Consider the following 13,301-nt stretch of genomic DNA (forward strand, 5'->3'; position numbering starts at 1 on the left):
CCACAGCCCAACAATCTACATCACAGAGTACTTCAGGAAATGGCTCTAGAAATAGTAGTCATCTGTAGTCTCTCTAGACTCTGGAACAGTTCATTTGGATTGGAGGGTAGCCAATGTAACCTCACTGTTTAAAAAGGAGGTAGAAGGGGAACAGTGAATTAAAGACTGGTTAGCCTGACATCAGTAATAAGGAAAATGCTCAAAGTTCATTATAAAAGATTTAATGGCAAAGCACTTGGAAAACAGTCATGGATGTATGAAAAGGAAATCATGATTGACAGTTGACTATCGGATGGATGTGATTGACTTGGACTTTCAGAAGGCATCTGATAAGGCCCAATTTAAGAATTAGCATGTAAACTTAAAAGCTCATGGGATTGGGTTAGTGTACTGACATGGATAGAGAGCTATCTGGCAAATAGGAATCAAAAAGTAAGAATAAATGAGTCATTTTCTGAGTGGCAGCCAGTGACCAATGATATACTGCAGGGATACAGGCCAACTATTCATAATATGTATTAATGATTTAGATGAGAAAACTAAATGTATTATCTCCAAATTTGTAACTGCAGAAAGTTTGGTTGGAGCGTGAGCTGTGGGGAGGTGCAAAGATGCTTCAGTGTGATTTGTATAGGTTGAATGAGTGGGCAAATGCAGATGACGAATAATGTAGATAAATGTAAGGTTACCACTTTGGCAGCAAAAAAGGAAGGTGAATAGTGATAGATTGGGAAAAAGATGTGCAATAAGACCTCTGTGTCCTTCAATACTAGTCACTGAAAGTAAATATGCAAGTGCAGTAGACAGTGAAGAAGGTACTTGTCTGTTGGCCTTTAGAGTATTTGAGTACAGAAGCAGTGATGTCTTGCTGCAATTGCATAGGACCTTGGTGAGACCACACTTCTGAATATTTGTGCAGCTTTGGTCTCCTGAGCTCAAGAGGCCTGTGATGAATATATGTCAAGTGCAACAAATGATTCCTGGGATTGATAGACTGACTTATTGTTGTCACGTGTACTGAGGAACAGTGAAAAATGTTGTTTAGTATCCTGTACAGCAGGATAGGAAAACAGAATGCAGAATAGTGTTACAGCTGCAGAGACAGGAATCAGAATTTACATTTGAGGATCATTCAAAAGTCTGATAATAGCAGGGAAGCTATTCTTGAATCACTTTGTACGTATATTGGAACTTATATATCTTCTGCCCAATGGAAGGGGTGGGAAGGGTCTTTGATTACATGAATTACTTTCCCGAGGCAGTGGGAAGTATAAATGGATTCACTGGATGAAAGGCTGGTTTGTCCGATGGATTGGTCTATGTTTCCAACTCTGTTTCTCTCCACACGTGCCAAGTATCTCCAGGAATGTCGGTTTTGGTTTATTTCAGAACTCTAGCATTCATTGTACTTTGTTTTATTTTAGTGAAAATATACATGTTTTTAATGAACAAGCTTCAAATGATAAGGTTCCCAACACTATATACCGAATATGGAATTTGTTAGACAACTAAATTATTTCTCAATACCAAAGCAATGTAGAAATGCAGACTATTCCCCCCAAAAACGCCTGACTATTCTCATCCAAATGGGATTAGAATCCATAGATTAGATTCCCTACAGTGTGGAAACAGACCCTTCGGCCCAACAAATCCACACCGACCCTCCGAAGAGCAACCCACCCAGACCCATTTCCCTCTGACCAATGTACCTAACCTGCACATCTTTGGACTGTGGGAGGAAACCAGAGGGAGCTCATGCAGACACGGGGAGAATGTGCAAACTCCACACAGGCAATCGCCCGAGGCTGGAATTGAACCTGGAACCCTGGTGCTGTGAGGCAGTAGTGCTAACCAGTGAGCCACCATGCCACCCAAAGGACTATGGCAGCAAAGGAGAAACATCTAAGGACTATGTCCAAGTTGTCTTAGTGCTTCTTATTGATTTTCCCTGCTATTAGCACTTGAACTAGACAATAGTGACCTGGCATAGACCTTGTAAAATGTTCTCCATTGCCCACTGAAAAGTTACACAGGCTGATGATACCCCAAATGGCAATCTTGTATATTGGTACAAACCCTTATATTGTATCATATTTCTGGAAATCCTCATCCAACCACAACTGCAAGTACGCATGGCTCATGTCCAGCATATTAAGTAATCTATCAGATGAGGTCCAGAGAGATACAACAGCAGTTAGGCAATCAAAGGGAAGAATAATAGTGAGCCGGGAAGGAAGAAAAGCTGATAACAGGGACCAATAGTTGGTTTAAAAAAAGGGTTGGCTGTCATGAAAGCAGCAAATGTCATGACAGGATCAGGGGTGTGGGGGTGGGAAAAGGACCTGAAAAGGATGTTCAGGCGCTAAAATTATTGAACTCGATCTTGCGTCCTGAGGCTGAAGGGTCCCCAACAAGAAAATGATATGCTATTCTACCAACTTGCATTGGAGCACTGGAGCACCACCCAAGACAAAGATGTTGGCCAGATGTTTGATGTAGTGGCGTTCATGACGGGCCTAGCTCCATGCTGTAAAGACTCTTCGAAAAACTGAATACTATGGAAGATTTTAAATCACAGCGAATGCCCAATACAGCCACCGGAAAAAATTCACAAGGAGCTTCTTCCGGAAACTAACTGTCCAGAAAGTTCCACATGATGACGTTCGCTTTTCTAGCATTTTCTAAAACTGGCGACGGCCCACGATCAAAAATAAAACAAACACAGCCAGAGATTTTGATCACAGATCAGACAATTTCAAACAAACAAAAGTAAATTTTTTATATTATTTCACCTAGCCGTTCAAAAGGGTAAATAAAACTCCTCAGTGAGCATTCAATAGAACGACGACGGTCGGTGGGTACGGGAATGTAGGGCAGCGGGGCGGAAGTGCTTGAGCGTCGAGTCAATTAAGAGGGGCGGATGGCAGTGAGTGCGTCAGCGTCATGACGATAGGGGTTGGATAAGCGTGGGAATGCTCATTGCCATGCACGTCAGCATAATACAACAGCGGGAGTGTGGTGAAGCGCACTGCGGGGCGGAAGTGACGTTAGGATCATTGGCCAGCAGCGTTACAGTGCGGATGAAGGGGTTAGTCAGGCCCCGCCTACCTAACCGGCGCCGTCGACGTCACGGCTTTCTAGCATGTTCTGACGGCAACCGGATAAAGACTCGAGGAGAGCGGCTCGCGGTACACTTTGGGGGAAGAAGAGTCTCCGCGGGCAGGGTGTGTAACCTGTGGCCTTGCTAATTATATCGCATTTTTAACGTTTTCCCCTCCCCCCCAAAAAGAACACACCAGACGTTCATTCTTATTTCCCCCAGAATCTGGCCGCGATACCATCCGCCGGTCTTCTTCCCAGCCGCGGTGTTCCGAGTCCTTGCCGCCGCCGCCGGGTTAATTCATTTGTCTCGTTTGCCACCTTTTTCCCAGCCGCTCCGACTTGTCACTATGGCCAAGTGGGGACAGGGCGACCCGCGTTGGATCGTGGAGGAGCGGGCCGATGCTACTAATGTCAATAACTGGCATTGGTAAGGATGCTGTTAACCCCTGTTCTGTCTGTGTATCTCGCTCTATCTTTGTTCCTCCTTCGCTCCATATCTGTCTCTTGTTCTGCTATTTTTAGTCTTCCTTTTCTTCCCCCCGCACCCTATTTATCCCTCTCTTCTCTCCCTTGCTCCATATTCCTCCCCTGCTCCCTATTCTTCGCTTTTTTCGTTTCCTTGCTTCCCTATTCTTTGCTTTTTTTCCCCCTCCCCTTCCCCTGCTCCCTATTCTTTGCGTGTGTATGTATAAAATGTATGTATTGGTTTAATTCCTTCATATTTTCATGTTTTCTCCTTACCAGTCGTAAAACCTTTAGATAGCAAAGTTTGTCGCACAATGTTTATTTTGTTTGATTTAACAGTAGTCTGCAAAGGATTGTTTTGATAACTCCTCATGTTTTCTATATATAAAACCTACTGAGCTGTGTGCCATCATTTTGCTTAAATATAACATGAGTGAGGTTGGGATCTAAATTTCTCTCTTCCCGATCCCTTGCTTCCACACTCATCCTCCTTTCCTTCCCCCCCCCCCCCCATCTTATCTGCAAACTTCATCCACAGCCCTAGTAAAGGGTTTGTTTTTGCATGGGTTTGAGCTACTTTCAATAATACTTGTCAAAACTTCAACAAACTTGAGCTTAATATTGGAAAAATGTTTGATTCAATTAAGAAAGTAATAGTATAACACTTGGGAAATTCTAATGAAGTGCAGTCAGCATAACTCCATGAAAGGGAAATTATATCTGACTAATAGAATTTTTCAAGGAAGACTCAAACAGAGTGAATAGAGGGTAACCAGGAGATGTAATTGGATTTGGAGAAGGTCGACAAGATGCTTCACAAAAGGTGAGGTTGTAAAATAATAGCTCAGTATTGGAAGTAAAATATTGGCATGGATAAAAAAATGTCTAACATGCAGGAAATAGTGAATGGGCAAAGTGATTTTTTTTGGTGTGGAGTTCTATAGGGATCAGTGCTGGGATCACATTGTTTGCAATATGAATTGTTACTTAAAGGAAAGAAGCAAATGTATTGTAGCCACGTTTGCTGGAGAGACCAAAAGTAGGTGGAAAGTCAGGTTTTGGGCAGACTACAAGAAGTTTAGAAAACTATCCATTAGGTCAGGGTCAAAACATTGATAAATGGAATATATTGTGGGAAATGTGAATTTTTCACTTTGAATGGGAGAGCTAGAGAACAGGATATTATTTAAATGAAGAGAAACTACGTAAAACTGCAACATAAAGCGAAGTTGATTTGCAGACATTTCTTCCCCCTGTCTAGGTGACATCTTCCAAGCTTTGGAGATTCCTGTGAAACGCTGCTGTACTGATCTTCTGGAATTTATTTGATTCCATTTTTGCTGCTTCTATTTGCCGGTTCTAGTCGTTCATCGAGGTGGTCAGTATATTGAATTGAGGTCAATGTGCTTGTGGATAGTCTGTGGGATGAGTGCCGTGCTTCTTAGAATTCTCTGGCTATCCTCTGTTTAGCTTGTCCTATGATCGTTGTCCCAGTCGAATTTGTGGTCCCTGTCATGCGTGTGTGGCTACTAGGGACAGCTGGTTGTAGTATTTCGTGACTGGTGTTTGTGGATGCAGATTGTTAGCTGTCTGCCTGTTTGCCCTATACCGTAGATTGTTTCGCACAGTCTTTGCATAGAATCTTGTAAATTACATTAGTCTTGTACATGATCAGTATTGGGTCTTTTATCCTCCTAAGTTGTCTGAGCATGGCTATTAGTTTACGGGCTGTCATGAATCCCAGTGATTGGAGAATCTTCGCAGGAATTCCGAGACAACATCAAGAACGTAAACGTAGATAAGACGAAGCAATGGTTGCATTTGATATAACAGCACTGTTCACTTCAATTGACAAAACTCTAGCCAGGGAGATAATAACCACCTCCTGGACAGGCAGAACAGATAACAGAGGAAATCTATCAACAAGGACTGCATACTGAAACTACTAGACCTGTGCTTGATGACACTTCACACTCAACAACTAAATGTATGAACAGATCAATGGCACACCTATGGGCTCACCCATATCTGGGCTTCGAGCAGAAGCAGTGGTGCAAAGATTGGAACAAACAGCCCTACCACAAATCCAAACCAAACTCTGGATCAGATACATAGATGACATTTTTGTTAACATTAAGAGAACAGAAATCAAGAACACACTGGATCATCAACATCATACTCACAGGGATCATAATTACAGGGGAGGAGGAAAGCAACAATCAACTCCCATTCCTGGATGTGATTGTATGAAGAACACAGAATGGTGGATGTACCACAAGAGTGTACAAGAAAGTCCCACACACCAACCAGGTCCTGAATTACAACAGCAACCACCCAGCCACACGAGAAGCTGCAATAGGACCCTGTTTGAAAGGGCTACAACACACTGCAGCGCTCCCAACTTGTGAAGGGAAGACTAACACCTTCAGAGTATTCGCCAACAACGGTTATCCCCGCAACTTTGTCTGCAGGTGCCTAACAGATAAACAACATGACAAGGATGTGCCGTGACCTAACTCACTCCATGCTATCTTCTATTTAAAAAGCATCTGAGCTGATAGCCAGACTTCTCTTAACACTGGCATTCATGACTGCTCCTAAACCGACAGCCACGTAAGATGATCCCAATGTGGAGGGATTGTCTTTGATCAAAGACTAAACTTTCTCGTCAAGTGCAAGACTAAAGTAATTTTCAAGATTCCATTCAAAGACTGCAGAAATCACACAATAGGGCAAACGAGCAGATAACTATCAATCCACATCCACTAACCTCCAATAGCCACTAAACACCATGACCAGCTATCCCTAGTAGCTGTACACAGATGACAGGGACCACAAATTTGACTGGAACAGCACAACAGTCATAGGACATGCTAAGCAGAGGATAACCAGAGAATTCCTAGAAGCATGGCACTCATCCCATGGACTCTAAATCTACAAGCGCAATGACCTGGACCCAATATACTGGCCACCACAATGAGCAACTGGCAGCAGCAGAAACAGAACAAATAAATTCCAGAAGAGACAGTACAGCAGTGCTTCACAGGAGGCTCCAAAGCACTGGTGATGTCATCTAGGCAAGAGATGAAACATCGGTAGATCAGCTTCCCAGCTCGGCGAACGTACCTGCAACCATGATTAACAGGCACCCAAGCTGCAAATCTTTACACAAACTTTGAACACACCGGAACTTTAGGATACTTGTACATGAAACAGAAAGGTAGCATAGAAGTAAAGCAGATAATCAGGAAGGCTAAAAGAATGATGGCCCTTTATTTCAAGAGCATGATTGTGAAAGGTTACTGAAAGTGTACCAATGTTGGTGAAATCACGTGTGGAATACTGTCAGCAGTTTTGTCCCTTTTTTTTTATTTAATTAAAGATCATTTCCGTTGGAGTTAAGAGAAGGTTGAGTAAGATGATCCCAATGTGGAGGGATTGCTTTGATCAAAGACTAAACAGGTTGGTACTCTACTCACTGGTGTTTAGAAGAATGAGAGGTGATCTTATTGAAACATTTTAAGATTCTAAAGGGGTTTGGTAAATAAGTGCTGAATGGATGTTTCCCTGACAGGAAAATCTAAGATTACTGTGCATAATCTCAGGATAAAGGGGTGCCAATTTCAGACTGAGATAAGGAGAAATTTCATGAAGGTTGAGAGTCCTTCTGTAGAACTATGGAGACAGAGTCCTTGTGTATTTTTCAGGCTGAGCTATTAGATTTGATCAATAGAGGAATTGACAGAGGAAAAGGCAGAAAATTAGGCATGAGGAATTTGATAAATCAGAATCCTACTGCCCGAGACATTTTTTTTCTTTTCTTTTGACTTGTAGGATGTCAATGTGACTGGCCATCATTTATTACCCTTGAGACACTGGTGAGCACCTCCTTGAACTGTAGTCCATGTGCTGTAGGTTAGGTAAAAATAATGACTGCAGATGCTGGAAACCAGAGTTTAGATTGGAGTGGTGCAGGAAAAGCACACCGTTCAGGCAGCATCCGAGGAACAGTAAAATTGATGTTTCGGGCAAAAGCCCTTCATCAGAAATAGGGGCAGAGAGCCTGAAGGGTAGAGAGATAAGTGAGAGGGCTGGGGTGTGGAGAAAGCAGAGTGCAATAGGTGAATGAGGGAGGGGATGAAGGTGATAGGTCGGGGGGGGTGAAGGGTGGAGTGGATGGGTGGAAAAGATGATAGGCAGGTAGGATAAGTCATAGGGACCGTGCTGAGCTGGAAGTTTGGAACTAGGGTGAGGTGGGGAAGGGGAAATGAGGAAACTGTTGAAGTCCACATTGATGCCTTGGGGTTGAAGTGTTCCGAGGCGGAAGATGAGGCATTCTTCCTCCAGATGTCAGGTGGTGAGGGAGCGGCAGTGAAGGAGGCCCAGGACCTCCGTGTCCTCGGCAGAGTGGGAGGGGAAGTTGAAATGTTGGGCCACAGGGTGGTGTGGTTGATTGGTGCGGGTGTCCCGGAGATGTTCCCTAAAGCGCTCTGCTAGGAGGTGTCCAGTCTCGCCAATGTAGAGGAGACTGCATCGGGAGCAACGGATACAATAAATGATATTGGTGAATGTGCAGGTAAAACTTTGGATGTGGAAGGCTCCTTTAGGGCCTTGGATGGAGGTGAGGGAGGTGGTGTGGGCACAGGTTTTGCAATTCCTGCGGTGGCAGGGGAGGGTGGGTTGTAGGGGGGGGGGGGGGCGTAGACCTGACCAAGTAGTCATGGAGGGAATGGTCTCCGCGGAAGGGGATGGGGAGGGAAATATATCCCTGTTAGTGGGGTCTGTTTGAAGGTGGTGGAAAAGTCTGCGGATGGTTTGGTTTATGTGAAGGGTGGAAGGTGAGCACCAGGGGCGTTCTGTCCTTGTTACGGTTGGAGGGGTGAGGTCTGAGGGCGGAGGTGCAGGATGTAGACTAGATGCGTTGGAGGGCATCTTTAACCACATGCAGTATTATTAGATTCTGACCTGTTCTTTTATGTTTGTATGTCTGCCGAAAGCAGAGGAGGTTTTTGAGAAAATCAAAAAGGGAGTGCAAATGCCCACACCCAATATACACGTGGTCCACGGGTGCCACAGAACAAGCAGTTGGGCTGGGAGTCCGTGAACCTCTGCGGTTGCAAAGGACCGCTGCGTGCAGCACCCTCCACCCCAGATCCCCGAGAGAAAGGGGGAGGACTCTCGCGTAGAGAGCCCTGCACTGGGGATCCCCACCGCCCGGTGGCAAATGGACATGCCAAGGCGTGTCCGGACGGTGGATGAGGGAGAAGAGGTGGACAGTGTGTGCAGTAGCATTTGATACAGGGTCTGCCGTTTTACATTCTTAAAAGGGACAAAATTAAAATTCTGGAGGCGGCTCAGTTTGTGGGGCACAGGCTCCAGTGGAAAGTATGGGATCATGGGGCCAATGTGAAATTCCATCCGGGCTGGGGTGAGCGCAGATGGGATCCCACCGCACACCTGAGCATCCTCCAACTGGTGCACTACATCGGGTTCAAGCATCGCCCGTTTTAAGGTGTCAGATGGGGGTGGCCACGTACCGGACGTCTACTGCCCTGCTCGCTATATCCTGCGGCAGCGTCCAGCTCAGGCCCCCGGCACCCAGCATGTCCCCGGCCATGGTCACCCTTGCCGCCAGGGCCCTCTTATACAGCTTTTAGCAGAATTGTCAATTTGCAGCCGAGAAGCCATTTTGCCATTCAAAGTTTGTGAGAAGATTTGTAGCTCGGGTGCTCGTTGTTGTGGTTCTGTTCGCCGAGCCGGGAATTTGTGTTGCAGACGTTTCGTTTCCCCCGTCTAGGTGACATCCTCAGTGCTTGGGAGCCTCCTGTGAAGCGCTTCTGTGATGTTTCCTCCCGCATTTGTAGTGCTTTGAATCTGCCGCTTCCGGTTGTCAGTTCCAGCTGTCCGTTGCAGTGGCCGGTATATTGGGTCCAGGTCGATGTGCTTGTTGATTGAATCTGTGGGTGAGTGCCATGCCTCTAGGAATTGCCTGGCTGTTCTCTGTTTGGCTTGTCCTATAATAGAAGTGTTGTCCCAGTCGAATTCATGTTGCTTGTCATCTGTGTGTGTGGCTACTAAGGATAGCTGGTCGTGTTGTCTCATGGCTCGTTGGTGTTCATGGACGCGGACAGTTAGCTGTCTTCCTGTTTGTCTGATGTAGTGTTTTGTGCAGTCCTTACATGGGATTTTGTACACTACAATGGTTTTGCTCATGCTGGGTATCGGGTCCTTCGTTCTGGTGAGTTGTTGTCTGAGCGTGACTGTTGGTTTGTGTGCTGTTATGTGGTCGCAGTAGTCTGGCTGTCAGTTTGGAAATGTTTTTGATGTATGGTAGTGTGGCTAGTCCTTTGGGTTGTGGCATGTCCTCATTCCGTTGTCTTTCCCTTAGGCAATCTGTTGATGAAATTGCGAGGGTATCAGTTTTTGGCGAATACATTGTATAGGTGTTCTTCTTCCTCTTTTTGCAGTTCTGGTGTACTGCAATGTGTTGTGGCCCTTTTGAACAGTGCCTTGATGCAACTTCTTTTGTGTGTTTTGGGGTGGTTGCTTTCATAGTTTAGGACTTTGGTCTGTGTGTGTGTGGCTTTCCTGTATACCTTTGTGGTGAATTCTCCGTTCAGTGTTCTTTGTGCCATCACATCTAGGAATGGGAGTTGGTTGTCCTTTTCTTCCTCTCTCGTGAATCGGATTCCTGAGTGTGGTGTTGATGATCTGGTGTGTGTGTTCTCTATTTCTGTGTTTTTAATGATTACAAAGGTGTCATCCACATATCTGACCCAGAGTTTGGGTTGAATTTGCGGTAAGACTGTTTGTTCTAATCTTTGCCAACGCCAACTAGCCATAAAACGACACAACCAGCTATCCTTCGTAGCCACACACAGATGACAAGCAACATGAATTCGACTGGGACAACACCTACTAACACAGGACAAGCCAAACAGAGAACAGCCAGGGAATTCCTAGAGGCATGGCACTCATCCACAGATTCAATCAATAAGCACATCAACCTGGACCCAATATACTGACCACTGCAACAAACAGCTGGAACTGACAACCGGAAGCGGCAGATTCCAACCACTGTAAATGCTGGAGGAAACATCACGAAGCGCTTCACAGGAGGCTCCCAAGCACTGAGGATGTCACCTAGACAGGGGACGAAACGTCTTCAATTTAAATTCCCGGCTTGGCGAACAGAACCACAACCATTTTGCCATATTATTTACATTGAGAATCCTTTTTATTGCCGCTTAAATTAAGAACATCTGTTAAGTGGTTGTTCCTGAAAACTAGTTACTTCAGCCTGTATTCGGGTTTCAGATCCTCAAGGGCAGTACAGGTTCCTTAAGGTTTGAATGTATTATTTCTGTTTGCAAAGAACATTTGTATATTAAATATATCACTCCTTGCAAATCTAAATAGACCATGTTATGAAACCCCACTGATTATTCCCAATTGGAAATATTCAGTGTGCTGTTGGCATTCTCAAGGTTATTCTGAAAGTGCTGTCCAATTAGTCATACAGCACATAAACAGGTCCTTTGGTCCAACTTGTCTATGGCAATCAGGTTTCCCAAACTAAACTAATCCCATTTCCTGTGTTTTGGCCCATGTTCTACTCCTGTACCTGTTCAGGTTTTTTTTAAATGTTGCAACTGTACCTGTGCCTGCCACTTCGTCTGGCAGTTCATTCCATACAAACCCATCTCTGTGAAAATGTTGTCCCTCAGGTTCCTTTTTAAGTCTTTCTCCTCTCTCCTTTAACCTATGCTCCCTATTTTTGGATTTCACGACCTGAGGGAAAAGGCCTTTGCTATTCACCTTAACTATGGCCCTCACGATTCTATAAATCCAAAAGGTCACCCCTCAATCTCCTACCCTCCAGGGGGAAATGTTCCAGCCTGTCCAGCCCCTCCTTGTAACTCAAACTCAGTAACATCTTTAAATAATTTCTGTACCTTTTCCAATTTAATCGTCGTCGTCTTATAGAAGGGGGAATAGATTTATATGCTGTAGGCCAAAAGTGGCCTCTCCAATGTCCTGTACAGCCACATGTGTCTCAACTCCTATACTCAATGGCCTGAGCAATGAAGGAAAGTGTGCCAAACACCACCTCTGCTCTGTCTACATTGTGCTACGTGTTTGAACCCCTCGGTCTTGCTGTTTCATAGCACTCACCAGTGCTCTGCCTTAACTGTGTATGTCCTGCCTTAATTTAGATAAATAAACTCCATCTACCATTCTTCCACAAGCTGACCAAGATCGCATTGTACCCTTCCTAACCTTGGTCGCTGTCCACTACGCTGCCACCATTTTTGGTGTCATCTGCAAACTTGCTAACCATACTTCCTATATTCTAATCCAAATTGTTTATGTAAATGGCGCAACAGTGGAACCAGCATCAATCCCTGCAGAACAATGCTGGTCACAGACTTCCAGTCTGAAAAGCAACACTCTACCACAACCCTCTGTCTCCTACCATTAAGCCAATTTTGTATCCAGTTTGCTAGCTTTCCCTGGATCCATGTCATCTAACTTAGCTAAACAGTCTACCATGCAGTTTGCATAAACTGGTTGAGTATAATCTGAAGGAATGTGCTGTTTGATCTGATTAATGTCAAGTGTACCTGGCATCACATCAATATATGCACACCATTGCTCAGCTGTGTGCGCTAAGCAGAACATCCTTTGTGATCTGGCAGTAATATGATTTTTTTTTGTTTCAATTTGGGTTCCTGCCTTTCTCGGGTAACTTGAGGTGGACCAGGCAGCTTTCAGATCCAAAAGTAGCAGCCTTTTGACCTGTAGATTGATTTGATTTATTGTTGTCACACGTACTAAGATAGTGAAAAATATTGTTATGTTGTGCTATCCAGTCAAATCAAACTTTAAGTACATCAGGGTAATAAAGTGCAGAATATTGTGTTGAAAATTCAGAAAAATTTAACTCTTAATATGAGACGTTCATTCATAACTCTTAACAGTGGGGAAGAAGCTGTTCTTGAATCTGTGGGTATGTGTTTTAAAACTTTTTTGTATCTTCGGTCTGATTGAACAGGGATGGGAGGGGTCTCTGATTATGTTAGATGCCTTCCTGAGGCAGAAGGGAGTGTAGCTGGAGTCAGTGGAAGGAAGGCTGTTTTTTTTTGTGTGATGGGCAGATTATTCACTCTGCATTGTGCGAAGCCAATAACCTGACCAGGATAGATATTGTCTTTGTGGATAGTTCTATGCTCTCTTTCAGTTCAAGCTTGCATGTAACTATCAGCAACTTTCTTCCTACAATATGAATTATTTTCATTAGAAATTTTGCATTCTTACATTAGGTCTCATGTGTATTTGACCTGAAGAGCTTTGGTTCTTGTGGCAATATGATTCTGATTATGATTGAAGTAAGTTGATACACTGCGCGTGAGGATTTTAAGATCAAGCCAGTTAATTCAGCCTACATTGAAGAAGCAGAAGGAAAAGTTTAAAGAGGGAAGTGGAATCTCCCATCCTGAATGGATGAAGGTTTACTGAAATACTAACAAAGCTGAGTTAAACAATGCTTTGCTTGTAGCACCACATAGAAGTTGCATTTTTAATGCATAAACATGCTTCCATTTTCTTGTTTTAAAAAAAAATCATTCATGGCATTTGCGTGTCTGGGTATTCATCATTAATTGCACTTGAGGTTAGTAGTGAACTGTAGCTCTTTGGATGCAGATACATACACCCACGATGCTTTTAGGTGG

At 44.2% G+C, this 13,301-nt stretch overlaps 1 protein-coding gene across 3 annotated transcripts in view; it reads left to right on the plus strand.

Moving 5' to 3' along the window:
• The first annotated feature begins 3,069 nt into the window (after positions 1-3,069).
• Positions 3,070-13,301, plus strand: part of LOC140476100 (activator of 90 kDa heat shock protein ATPase homolog 1-like) — a 38,789-nt gene continuing 28,557 nt past the window's right edge. Inside the window, exons 1-2 of one of the 3 annotated variants that reach the window (XM_072568172.1) lie at positions 3,070-3,224; positions 3,432-3,529. In XM_072568172.1, the coding sequence (XP_072424273.1) occupies positions 3,081-3,224; positions 3,432-3,529 (242 nt within the window). In that variant the 5' untranslated portion in view covers positions 3,070-3,080. Of the gene's footprint in view, positions 3,530-6,949; positions 7,030-13,301 lie in introns of all 3 variants that reach the window. The other 2 variants (XM_072568173.1, XM_072568176.1) reach the window with 2 other exon arrangements.

This window comes from Chiloscyllium punctatum, chromosome 4 (assembly GCF_047496795.1).
Source record: "Chiloscyllium punctatum isolate Juve2018m chromosome 4, sChiPun1.3, whole genome shotgun sequence".
Lineage (NCBI taxonomy): Eukaryota > Metazoa > Chordata > Chondrichthyes > Orectolobiformes > Hemiscylliidae > Chiloscyllium > Chiloscyllium punctatum.